Source organism: Ictalurus furcatus, chromosome 14, assembly GCF_023375685.1.
Source record: "Ictalurus furcatus strain D&B chromosome 14, Billie_1.0, whole genome shotgun sequence".
Classification (NCBI taxonomy): domain Eukaryota; kingdom Metazoa; phylum Chordata; class Actinopteri; order Siluriformes; family Ictaluridae; genus Ictalurus; species Ictalurus furcatus.
Window position 1 is genome coordinate 28208302 of NC_071268.1, and position 14346 is coordinate 28222647.

The 14346-nt window shown below is 40.6% G+C and overlaps 1 protein-coding gene across 6 annotated transcripts in view; it reads left to right on the plus strand.

Annotated features, from left to right (window-relative positions):
* Positions 1 to 14346, plus strand: part of fam135b (family with sequence similarity 135 member B) — a 74046-nt gene that overhangs the window by 8928 nt on the left and 50772 nt on the right. For all 6 annotated transcript variants that reach the window (XR_008387659.1, XR_008387658.1, XM_053641339.1 and 3 more), the window contains exon 2: positions 11100 to 11191. Coding sequence is in view for 4 of the 6 variants with exons in the window: in XM_053641339.1 (XP_053497314.1) it covers positions 11115 to 11191 (77 nt within the window). In the remaining 2 variants the exon portion in view is untranslated. The remainder of the gene's footprint in view (positions 1 to 11099; positions 11192 to 14346) is intronic.

Here is a 14346-nt window from a genome sequence, read left to right on the forward strand (position 1 = left end):
CTGAATACTTGGTGCAGGTGATTTGGGAGCTGTATGCAAGTTTAACTAGATTTGTCCTGATGTGCATAAGCAAATGCATGCTATCATCTTTTCTTAGTGGCATTACAATTTGAACCACGCAATGTTATAGTTGTACCACTTTGCAGGTACAGTTGTGAGTCTGTAATTTAAACCAGCTGAGCTAAGTTGAGCTACGTCTACATGATGAAAACACACGTCTACACAATGTAATGGGATTGGCAAACTGGGGCCCTATAGCTCTAGTTCCACAGGTTTCATTTCAGTCCTCAGGGATTCCAGAGTTTCACTCTCTCAGCTCCCAAATCACCTGTACCAAGTATTCGGTTTTCTGTGTGGCTTAGGTGAGGTCCACTGAGAGCTGAGAGCCAGCAAAAATGTGAACTGTCTAAAGTCCCTGAGGACTGGCTTGAGAAACGCTGTTGCAGAAGGTCAAATGATTGTAGAATGGGTATTCGAGGAAAATACCGAACATCACCACACCTACTGTATGACTGTACACTGTTTGTGTTACGAGTAATTTCAGAAAATTGCATTACGGTTATGTGGCTATAGAGAGTCAGATAGCAGAACGGATGTCATGCGCTTCATCGAATTACTGACCCTGAATAGTTCAATCAGGACACGGAAAATGTCCGACTCAGAATTTCCCGTGTAGACTAGTGAGACAGACAAAACTGGTGTAATAAAACTGGATGGTTTTTAAGACGTAAAACCTGTAAAACCTGTCAGTGGTTATGTTAAAATTGCGTGGTCAGTCCAAGACCTGTGGTAGGGTAAGAAATGGCTGTGTTGATGATGAAAAACTTGTTCTGTTAATGACTGACTATGATTAGAAGAGAATCTGTCTGAAGATATGGCAGAAATGCCTGGGATTATGACAGGTAATGTGTATTGTTTATTGTAAGATTATGACAAAAATTAGCCAGACCTTTGTTTTGTGAACAAACCCCAACCCCTCCCCCCAACAAAACAGAACAGGTACCAAGTCACCAACAGGTTTAGTGTATTTAGAGCACTACTTCCTGTTGTACAATCCATCGTATACTTGCTCGAGAGTCAGGACAGGTGTGTAAAAGTTTTAAGCACTCAGGCTTTTGAATGAATGAGGTGGTTCACTGCAGCAAAGTCCCATGATCCTTGCTCTCATGTGATTTATATAATTCTGCCTTCACTGGCACGCTGGATCATCGGATCAAGAGCACGATGCAGGAATCTCTGAACAGTGTCTGTAGTCTCGTGGAATGACACTGCACTTCTCTTACATTAGGTAGGTTATATTATATTTGTTATATTAATATGTATTATATATATATATATATATATATATATATATATATATATATATATGCTACATTCCTTCATATGTTTGTAATGTAATTTAGGAATGAAAAGGGTTGATCACAGATAAAGTGGATTAAACTTTATGTGTGTGTGTGTGTGTGTGTGAGAGAGAGAGAGCGTTAAACCTCTCCAGAGACAGTCCTCCAAATGCTAAACCGAATGAGTTGTTGCTTTGTCGATTGAAGCTATTTTTAGCAGAAGACACAATGAGCTCGAGGACTGAAGCAGTTCTGCAGCTACACTCATTTGTTTGCTGTTTTAGCATCGCTTCTTTGTATATTGTGTCTCAAAACAAAAGGTTACCGGTGTTGTCGGGGTTACAGAAGGCTGCTTATGAAGCTCATCACTATCCCTGTCCAGGCTTTATGGAAAGAATATGTAAATGCAGGCTTACACACATGGACTTGTGTTTATATGTGCACAGCAGCCTGTGGATGCTCTCTGACTCGTGTATAAACACTTCCCAAGAAGGTGGGTGGGTTTTAGCGGGAAGCGTACACCTGCGATGTCTGTTAGCGTACTGGACGGCCGAATAATGAACTTTTTTATTAACTTTTTATTTATTTATAGTTTTGCTTAATATTTTAATATGCTCGTCTTGTAATTTAGGGCATTAGCATTGCCGCTTCATCGTTCCATTGTTCCTGGGTTTGATTCGGAGCTCGTGTGGAGTTTCTCATGTTCTCTCCATATCCGTATGGATATTCTCCAGGTTCTCCAGTTTCCTCCCACGGCTTCAAACATGCCAGTAGGTGGCTTGGTTAAGATTGGCTAAGATTGCTCATATGTGTGAATAGTGTGCTAAGATAGACTGCTGAGGGACACCAGTCACTTCTTTGCACTTCACACTGCTCTAATCCCTACACACTACATACCGTACACCAACACACCCCAGGCACCACTTAATGTTCCTCAATGCTTACACTCGTATCAGTTTGCGTAGTAAACGCTCTTTGCCTCATAGACCTGCTCTGCAGGAAGTAGAGCACGCTGCGACGGTAAAAGAAATGAGATTTTTCTCCGCGTTTGGTGTTCTTTTAATCGTAACCACATGAAAGAAGTCGAGTTCCATCGAAATATGGAAGCAGGTGATGATGTAGAAGTGGATGATGATGATGATGTCAACATACCGAGCGATTATGTTATAATGAACATTCTAGAATCACAACATAATCATTGGCTAGCTTATGCTCGGTGTCCAGTTGCCTAGCAACAGTGTTTTCTTTCATTGTACAGGTAACAACACGAAAACATTCACAAGTTCCACAGGAATATGCCACTGGTTCATTGTGTGATGTCACAATAATGGGCGATTACATTCTACATTCTCATTAGCTATGCCTTATGCCTGGTGTTCATATTTCCCTGTTGCTTAGCAACAGTGTCCTATTTAATTGTAACCCATTCGATGAAAGCGTTCACGGGTTCCAACGCCAGGACTTCCATGTTAGATGTCATAGCAGTGGGCTGTTATGTTCTACAGTCAAAGTGAACTTTCTAGAATGACACCGTAATCGTTAGCTAGCTACCGTAGCATTTTAACCATATGTAAATATTTAGGGTTAGGGTTAGGGTTATTTACGAGAATACACCAGAATTTCTATGCTCGACATCGCAATAGTTGGCTATTACGCTGTAGAGTCAACTGAGTATTCTAAAATCGCAAAAAAACAAACCACTGTTTAACCCTTTAAGGTTTCATGATGTAGTGAATTCCTCTGCAGCTGATGTGAGGCTGCTCCGGCCATCGCTGACTCACATCCTCCTCTATCTCCATACTCCGAAGATAAAAATGGCCTCACAGTGTACTGTGCATAAGCATCCATTCGCTGGCATTCATTAATCACAGGCTCTTGACCTGAGCATGCTTCTAACCGTCCTGCTCTCTTCACAGCTTAGTAGTGTTCTGCAGCGTTGATCTCAACATAACTGGAAGAATTGTTTATAAAATAAATCCTACATTGCTTTAATCTAATCTTCAATTCCTAAACCCTAGAAATGAGGGCCAAGGCTAGAATAACACAGCTTACGCTCAAATCCTCAAATCGCATTGCAGTGTGTGTGTGTGTGTGTGTGTGTATATATATATATATATATATATATATATATATATATATATATATATATATATATATAAAATTCTTCACAGATACACAAATAGTTTACATTTCTTAATTTAAATTTAAACCTAATGAAGAGAAATTGCTCACAAGTGAGAATAATTGCTGTAACTACAATAACAACAGGATAACAGGATACACTGACCTTAAAGGAAACTGGAGTGGGGCAATTGGATAGGAAAAATAAGAGAGAGAGTAAATGAGGTGGCAGAAACGTCACCTTTCACCTTTTAGATTTACTCATAAAAAGAACTGTTAGTCACCACATATCTAAACAAATGAAATGAGCATCATCTTTAGTGAAAAATATAATGTTTAAACGTTTAAAAGTTCACTAGAGGAAGTAAACGCTAAATAAATAAATAAATGAAATGAACATTGTTTTGCTTTTAGCAAAAAAAAAAAAAGAGTCACGTTGATCTGAACAAAAGTGAAAGGCTTAAATGAGATCAGATATCAGAGCTGCAGCCTCTACTGCGAACTTGAAACCAAGAATGAATTAAAGAGGCCATTTCTGTGGACATTCCACAACATTACGTCTAACTATTCAAGGATAAAATGCATTTTAATAGGTCGTGCTGTAATAAATAAAACCTGTTCATCGGGGCACATCGCCGTGGTATAAGATGAATAAAACGTTCGGGGACATCCTAGTTTAGGAAAACGATCATATGAATATATTTATTATTAACCTTCAGACCGTCAACAATTAATACAGGTGTTAATAAATTTGTTGGCATTTATAACATTATTATATCACGATAAAGCTAAGAGGGGCGTTGTGTTTGAAATGTCAGGCTGAACTTCGTAGAGCTGACGATATCGTGCGTACCATGAAGTGACGGATAGTACTAATAAAATACACGCTTGAGGGTCAACGCAAAGAGTCACACACACACACACACACACATAGACACAGCCTATGGGAATATAAGACACTCTCAGTAGAATTAAACCATCGATCGCTCGTTGCGAAGCCACAGAGCACATTATTGATTGTGGACACAACCTGGAAAGTGTGTGCATCCGGATGGATTTTATTATGATATCCACTTATACACATTTACATTTATTTACATTTATAGCATTTGGCAGAACCGCATGTCTATCTGGAAAATATTTCCTGACATAACAATGTGAAAACGTGTGGTTTAAGATATCACCAGTTTAAAACCATAAGCAGGGCATTGTTTCTCTCTATGAGGGCTGTGAGGGTTGTGTGAATATAAAGCCACCTTCTCAAGCTTACAAGCTTGCTTACTGTTTGTGGCTACGTATCGGAAATTACGTACCAATGCTCTGCTCCTGAGCATCCAACATCATTATTATTATAATACCTTCTCGGACAGTCATACAGGCATTATAATATTAGAGGACCCTATTTAGACGGGCAGCAGCATCGGGTCCCAGTTAGTATTGGGAAGTTCGGATCATTTTACCGACTCGGGTCGTTGAATCTCGTTCAGCAGAATGAACGAATCTTTTTTCGAGTCATTTCGTTCATTCCAGCAGAATATAATTAAAATGTTACACGCTAAATTCCCCATCACGTCTAGTACTTACGCAGACGTTGATCACATTTGGAATAAAAAATTAACTATAGGCTAATGCAGCCAAGGCTGAAATATGGGAAACAGAATTGATTGATTAATAGCTGGGGTTAGGGTTAGGTAGCTATTTCGGGGTTAAATAGCTGGGTCTTTAGGCTACGCTGTCTGTTAGTTCACCTCATCTCCCGATCCGACTCGTCCATTCTTTTGTCACGTCACATTTGACACGTCTGTTCCCCGGAAACAGAAACGATTAGTTCACCTCTCGAGTCTTCGGGTTCGAGTCGTTCGTTCATCCCGTGACCGCCCCATAGGCTGAACGCAGTGGGGCTGTGACGTGATGAACGAACGACTCGGACCCGGAGACTCGAGACGTGAACGAATCGTTTCTGTTTCCTGTACAGAACCTATAGCGCAGTCAAAAATGAACGAATCACTCTCCGAGACAACTCGCTGTTTCCGAGTCATATTAAAGATTCGTTCAAAATGAACGAATCGTTCATGAACGCCACAGCACTAGTCCCGGCTACATAGTAGATTCTGATGTTGTGTCCAGCGAACATCTCTGATCTTTCTGGAATCACTTTCACAACCCCAAAAACTGAAGAAAATCTGATCAGATATTACAAGCTTGCAGTTGTTTCCAAGCTTTCTATTAGATAGAAATCTCATCTTAATCTAATCATAATCTGGTTGAGACCGATGATGAACTTGAGTGATGTAGCTGAGGTTGAGGAACGGTAGAAGTTCAGGAATTAAATAAAGTTATGTTAAAACCAAGGGTTTTTTCAGGGTTTTCCGATGTTTCTCGTTGTATCGTGGAAGGGTTCAAACAAACAAAAACCTTCTGGTCTAGACCACAACCCACTTCAGGTTCAAATTTGGACACAGATATGGATATTTGGAGCACTACACAGATGCAGACAGTGGCACTGTGTTACACTCCTAGTTCATACCAAACGTATTTTTCATTTCCTGTCAGAACTCACACGGGCTGTATTTAAACCCAGCGACATGGAATAAAAGCACTACAAAGATCACGTTATATCGTCATGCCGTTTAAAATTGGCTTGAGAAGTGCTCTCATAAAAGTTTGATCACTGCTAAAAGCAGACAGGCTTTTCATTTCTGCTCCCACGCTCGGCTTCGATTCACTGTGTCTTGCGTTTCCCAGTACGGCTCTTTGAGCATCATCGGGACGGACACCGGCGTATTCTCCACCTTTCATCACGGCTGGTCACAGAAACACAGCCACTGCACGGTTGCACTCTCCGGCTCATGAATATTTGAACACGGTGATGAATGGTGGCGGTGCCAGAGTGAATATTAAATACAAAGATGTAGAAGCAAGGGTTTCTGGACGCGTAATCTTTCTGAGTTGTCACACTCGGGGATGAAACGGGGACAGGCAACGCCACACCGACGCTAAGGAACGCCACGGAGATCATTAATCATCTTCACGCAGGAAAACCTAATAGAGTTTTTGTCAAACTATATTTCCCATAATTCTTCACTAAGAATCTGTCTGTGGTGTAATTATCAGTGATGGTCTGTTCTGGTATTTTGAGCCGCTGTGGTAAATGGCAGAGCAGTGGATGTGGAAATACATAAAGGATCACCGTGGTACGTGGAGGACGAGTCTTCAGGCCTGAATCAACCTTAGTGCTTGTTTGTTTGTTGGAAGAGGTACAGTAAGGACATGAAGATGGATGGATGCATGTGAGATGTTGGACGGAGGAAGAGATGAGGAAACAGATAGGGTGCGCGATTGAGAGTCAAATAGAGAGAAGAGACAGAAAATGTCAGGGTCAATTACACAGATAGACAATCTGAGTCCATACAGATCACCATGGTTTCCAGTAAGATCACACAAATGCATTTTAGAAGACGCAGACAGTACACGGTTCCGCTAGCATGTATAATGTAGACATAGTTATGGCTGGCGAATGTTTACAGCTTTAATTACCACTTCATTTACAACTGTTTAAAATCACTGCGCACTTAGGAGATCAGGTTGCACATTTGGACTTTCTCCATCTCCTTCTTCTATTGTCAGAGGACAAAATGACATGCCAGCTTACTCAGGCGAAATGCTGCTTCCTTGGCAAACGGCGCGAGGTCTAAATGTCGCTGCACTGCTACCATGTGCCGGGCTGGATCATCGCCACCCCAGCAATATCATCATCACAAACGGCAGTGACCTTTACCGGATCAGGATCGACTCTGTGTCTCCTGTGTGTGTGTGTGTGTGTGTGTGTGAGAGCGAGAGAGAGAGACCCTGAAAGAAAACCTTGCTTGGATAAAACTAGACTGAATGGAGAATGGTGTGAAGCACTGCCGTCTGTTTCATACTGTAACTTAAAAGAGCATGAAGCAAGAGAACTGCTGGGAGCTCAGACTTGGACAGTATAAGCATGGCTGTAGGCTAAATCTTCTGCCTTGTTAGTAAAATGCAACAGATGCGCATTAATTTCCATGTCACACTTATGCTTACATTGCAGTCTGTGAGACGTGTGCAGTGTATCAGGTGTCCTGTTCTACTTCTTATTTTAGTTGCATTATTTAACACGAGAGACAAAGGTGTATAGGCTTGCGTAACGGAAAACCCTACAGTGACGGACGTCTTAAGACAGTACTAAAGACGAGTGAGAGTGTGTGGGACTGGGGTGGTAATCAGGTTGATCTGGATCATATATATCCATATATATTGAAATTCAAAACTGAGGAGCCACCTCAGAAAACGATCAATGAGAAGATTATATATCATAGTCTAAAAAAAAAGTTAAACAGTTTCCAGAGAACTTGCCCTATGTTTATTCTATACTCTACAGTATCCTGTCCATGTCAGTATTCTCTATACCTCACTATTCCATACACTTCAGTATACTCCATATTTCAGTATTCCATACACTTTAGTACTCTGCACACTTCAATATTCTCTATGCTTCAGTATTCCGTACACTTCAGTATTCCGTACACTTCAGTATTCGCAATACTTCAGTATTCCGTACACTTCAGTGTTCGCAATACTTCAGTATTCCGTACACTTCAGTGTTCGCAATACTTCAGTATTCCGTACACTTCAGTATTCCGTACACTTCAGTATTCCGTACACTTCAGTATTCGCAATACTTCAGTATTCCGTACACTTCAGTATTTGCAATACTTCAGTATTCCGTACACTTCAGTATTCCGTACACTTCAGTATTCGCAATACTTCAGTATTCCGTACACTTCAGTATTCTCCATATTTCAGTATTCCATACACTTTAGTACTCTGCACACTTCAGTATTCTCTATACTTCAGTATTCCGTACACTTCAGTATTCCGTACACTTCAGTATTCTCTATACTTCAGTATTCCGTACACTTCAGTATTCTCAATACTTCAGTATTCCGTACACTTCAGTATTCGCAATACTTCAGTATTCCGTACACTACAGTATTCTCCATATTTCAGTTTTCCATACACTTTAGTACTCTGCACACTTCAATATTCTCTATACTTCAGTATTCCGTACACTTCAGTATTCCGTACACTTCAGTATTCGCAATACTTCAGTATTCCGTACACTTCAGTATTCGCAATACTTCAGTATTCCGTACACTTCAGTATTCGCAATACTTCAGTACTCTGTACACTTCAGTATTCTCAATACCTCAGTACTTTGCACACTTCAGTATTCTCAATACTTCAGTACTCTGTACACTTCAGTATTCTCTATACTTCAGTATTCCGTACACTTCAGTATTCTCTATACTTCAGTACTTTGTACACTTCAGTAGACTGCACACTTCAGTATTCTCTATACTTCAGTATTCAGTGCACTTCAGTATTCCATATGCTTCTGTATTTTTTACATTTCAGTATTCCATACACTTTATTATTCCCTACTCTACAGTATCCCGTTCGCTTCAGTATTCCATACACTTTATTATTCCCTACTCTACAGTATCCCGTTCGCTTCAGTATTCCATACACTTTATTATTCCCTACTCTACAGTATCCCGTTCGCTTCAGTATTCCATACACTTTATTATTCCCTACTCTACAGTATCCCGTTCGCTTCAGTATTCCATACACTTTATTATTCCCTACTCTACAGTATCCCGTTCGCTTCAGTATTCCATACACTTTAGTATTCTGTACCCTTCGGTACTCTGTACACTTTAGTATTCTCTAAACTTCAGTATTCAATGCACTTCAGTATTTTGTACATTTTAGTATTCCACACACTTTACTATTCCCTACTCTACAGTATCCTGTCCACGTCACTATTCCATACAGTTTAGTATTCCGTACACTTCAGTATTCCCTGCACTTCGTTGTTCAGTGCACTTGGCAGCCTGTGTGAAATGCATGAGTTTATGTAATATCTCCTGAAAAGTAGAAAATGCAGTTATAGTGAAAGAAATACTGAATCATGTGTTCCCACATTACTTAATGCTGTGGATTTTCAGGGGAATGAGATGTGTCTTAAACTCAGGAGAACAATATACTACTTTTCTTTACATTTAATGCTTGTTTTCATACAGCTCAGACAATTCTGTTGTATCTCGTGTCTTCATGGGCGGTGTCAGATCTTATTTCTCACGCAGTGAAGTTTTTGTGAAATCTGATCTGCTTTTGTTGATTTGCACAAACATTATTTAAAAAAAAAGGTTATTGAAAACTGAATGAACCGATAGGCAGACTCGAATGTTCTGGATCTTCAAGCGCAGAACAGTTTAGAACCCTGTTTGTCCATCTGTACACTCCATGATTAGTGTGTTCCTCACTCCCTGTTGCTACGAAGCAGAGTTCCTCTGACACCACCATGTCGATCAGGGCAAACATCACCATCGATGACTCAGTGTTCGGGTAATCAGAGACTCGTCTCCTGCTATTGCCTTCATACAGGCCATTGTTACTTTCATGATGCTAACAATGGGTTGCTAAGGTAAACATCGCCTGTGACGATCAGCAAACAGTGATGATGAATGCAGCGCAACAGGCGCAGAGAGCTGTGAGAGTCACACGGCCTGTCTCATAGCTTTTACCTAACGTCACTCATGTCTTTCTCATTTCACTGATTTTACTCTCTCGGGATAATGAAATGACGCACTCGCTAAATGATGTCACTCTGAATCGCTTCAGAAAGACAGCTTATGATTTTTGAAACATTAAAGTGGGCTCTTAAAATTTCGAGCAGAAATGTTATTGACAGTGATGCAGAAAATAAAGTTGGAATTAATTCACGTGATGTAGAAATAAAATGTATATTTTATATATTTTAGAAAATAGGATATATGTTTTTACAGGTGAATTTAAAAGATGTCAGAAATTTCTCATCTGTGTGGGACTCATGCAACATGCTCATTAGAATATCATGCCACGCCCACCAGGACAGTTCTCAAAAGTATACCTCTACTTTGCTTTCGCTTCATTTAGATTTCAATGAAAGATTGAAGGTTGTCTCACTCACACACGCCAATCTGTCTGACTCTGACACGCCTATCGAGCACACTCAGACACACCCATCAGTCTGACTCAGACACACCCATCAGTCTCATTCAGACACACCCATCTAGCACACGCAGACGCACCCATCTGTCACACTCAGACACACCCATCTAGCACACTCAGACACACCCATCTAGCACACTCAGACACACCCATCAGTCTCATTCAGACACGCCCATCTGTCTAACTCAGACACACCCATCAGTCTCACTCAGACACGCCCATCTGTCTCACTCAGACACGGCCATCTATCACACTCAAAGACACTCATTTGTCTCACTCAAAGACATGCCTACCTGTCTCACTCAAAGACACACCCATTTGTCACACTCAAGGACACACCCATCTGTCTCGTTCAAAGACATGCCCATCTTTCCCATTCACCACACGCGCGTCTTCCACACTCAAAGACACCCCCCTAATCTTTCTCAAAGGCACACCCATCTGTCTCACCTTTATTTTTGAGCACATATTCAGGATTAAGTGGCCCTCTCGTCAGATCGGACCTCTGCTCTTACTGAGTGCCATATTGATGTTATTTGTCCTCTCTGTGTCTCCCTGTAGGTGATGGAATAGGTGATGTCTGAAGTACAGGGCACTGTGGAGTTTTCTGTGGAGCTGCACAAATTTCACAATGTGGATCTCTTCCAGAGAGGGTAAGTCCACGTGCAAGTCCACATTCACCATGTGATTAAGTAAGTAAATCAATTTTATCTGTAGAGCATGTTTAAAACAACGAGATCTGTGTAAAGTTTTTTTCCCCACCAGTTACCGCTCTCGACAGCTTTACATAAACACACAATTCATACACATACATATAATATGGATTTAACCATTCTCAAATGCTATGGAATAAAAATACGCTTTGAGCGTTGATTTCAAAGTGGTCAGGGAACAAGCATGTCTGATGTCTACCAGTAGACTGTTCCAGAGCCTCAGTGCAGAGACAGGAAATGCCCGATCACCTTCCTGTTTCAGTCAGCAGTAGCGTGTCTGTCGTGTGCTCTTGGTGCTCACAGGTCTGCATATTGTTCTCCTGCCTGACTGCAGAATGTCCGTCCTGTTTTTTCACACTCCTTAGTCATGTCCAGTCCCATTCAGTTCACCAGTGAGGAACACGTCGACATCCAATCTATTGTGTCCGATAATTGAAAGCAGAGGACTGTCGTTTTATCGAGTTATTGCAGGACACACTGCACTGAGGTGATGGACGCAATAGACATGAGGATAGAATAAATAGCATAGAATTTATACAGCGAATAAACTGGAAACAGTGTGTGTTTTAAACTTTTAACTCGTTTTCTCTAAAATGGCCATCTTTAAGTAGGAAGAAGGAAGTCATTGTTTATTTAGTCATGATTTATTGTCCAGCTAGCAAACATGACATAACATTACATTTAACCATATAGATAGACAGATGGATGGATGACTTCATTAATCCCAGAGGGAAATTCACACAGTTTCTAGCTAACTGGAGGCAGGATTTCTGAGAGATTTATTAACAAATGTTTACTTTAGTCATCGCTAATTTAGCTAGCTAGCCAACATGAACCTGGGCAGATTTCATACCATTTCATATTAGTCATATTTCATTTCAGGTTAATAAATCGTAAATATCTTTATTGAACTAATGTTTGTCTGTTGTAAGCTAACCTGGAAGGATTTCCTGAGATTCTAGCTAATTCTATTTAAACGCGCTAGGTAATTTTAGCTAATTCTAGCTTATTTTAGCTGGCTAACATGAACTAAAGATGAGCTAGCCTGACAGGATTTCTATGATGAATATTTGAAGTCATATCAATAAATCTTAATAAGCTTCACTGCTAATGTTTTGCTAGCTAGCAATGAACTAACACTGTGCACTATATAGGCATGAGCTAATGCTAACATTTGCCTGCTAGCTAACAGGAGCTAACCTGGCAGGATTTTTACATTGTTTTTACAAATGTTTATAATTTTCACGACTTATGCTAGCTAGATGTGTAATGTAGCTCGACAGGATAATAAAACCCTTGGACTGCAAAACACCAAACCTCTTCATCACACCACCCTGTCGTTGATTATTTTCCTGTAACAGCGCTTTCACCCCACGTCCTCTGACAAACTCAATTCATATCCTCCTGGATTATTTAACATCAATCCTATTTTTAGAATTTATTTATTTAACCAGACACAGTGATATATTTATACAATTCCTAACATAGCAGCTGAGGTGTATGAAGTTCCAACACACACGCACACACACACACACACCTCCTCCACGCTGCGCTCAGGTTAAGAAGTAGCACTTTTGCCTCCTCTTGTTCTTCCTGTTCCTGTTTGTGCACAGCTGAGTATATCACACGGCTGATGAAAAGTAAAGGTCACCCATAATGCTGTGTGTGTGTGTGTGTGTTCTGTGTTTAAAAAAAAAAGACATCTGGCTCAATCCCAGCTCAAACATTTGGATTTCACTCTCTCAGGTTTCATGCTTAACAGCGTTTTCATTCCCTACTCAACTGTGCATCATGTTTTCCTTACAGAATGAGAAGAATGTAAATATCAGGGTTTTGTAAATTTCAGCTTCTTCTCCATCGTCTGATATACAGTATATACTGTTACTGAGTTTTGTAAACCCTTTATTAAGGAATAAAACACCGTGTCATGCTGTTACAGTAAATTAACGAGTGACGGTATGGTGTGCTGAAGCAGAGTTACTGCTACCACCCTAAAGTTGATTTGTTTCCTAAGAACAGCATGATCTTGAAGTGTTTTATTCCTCTTATACCATACTATAGTGTTCTGTGAAACACTATAGTGCAATTTACTAATGTATCCGATGTCCAAAATGTTATATTTTTTAAATGAATCGTACAACATAAAGAAGAATTAATTCAGAAGAAGTAATGTAAACATGTTCTACTGTATATTTACAGAAAAAAGACTAAATACAGTGTTAAAGGCCTTAATGGTAGGGCTGTAGTCAAGACCGCAACTGTCAAGTCCAAGACCGGGACTAGCCAAGATCGAGTCTAAATAAAAGTGATACAGAGTAAAGTAAAGCTCGAGGCTGAAAAACGTCAAATCCTTTTTGAGGCCAAGGCTTTACTTTACTTGGCTTCATTTGTGCATTGAGACAGTGATTAGACTGTTTTCAACAAGAAGGAATTATCCATCCATTTTCTGTACCGCATGTCCTACCGAGGTCGTTGGGAGCCTGGAGCCTATCCCAGGGAACTCAGAGCACCAGGCAGGGGACACACTGGACGGGGTGCCAGTCCATTGCAGGGCACAGTCAGACACCCATTCATACACTACAGACAATTTGGAATTGCCCACCTGCCTACAACACATATCTTTGGACTGGGGAGGAAACTAAAGTACCTGGAGGAAACCCCCAAAGAGGAGAACATGCAGACTCCATGGACCTGAACCCCCAACCTTGGCGATGCGAGGCAAACATGCTAACCACTAAGCCACCGTGCCCCCAAGAAGGAATTACTTCCTTTCAAAGTTTGTGAACGTGAAAAGACAAGACCAGAAACATTATTTTCACGAACTCTCGCTTGAAACCAAGACCAGTGCCCAAGACCAAGAAAAGTCCAAGTACAACCACTAACAAATCCGACACAGGTTCAAGTTAATACTGTCTTGAGACTGGACTCGAGTTCCACAGCTCTACTCAACAGCCTTGCAGTTTAAACTCACAACCTTCAGACATCGGTACCATGACCAAATATTGCAACCATCTCCCGTGTAATTATGGCCACATGTGGTAAATCAGTGTGTCAGGGTTGTGTGGTTTCTCAGTGGTTTTTGGTTGCTCTGGGGT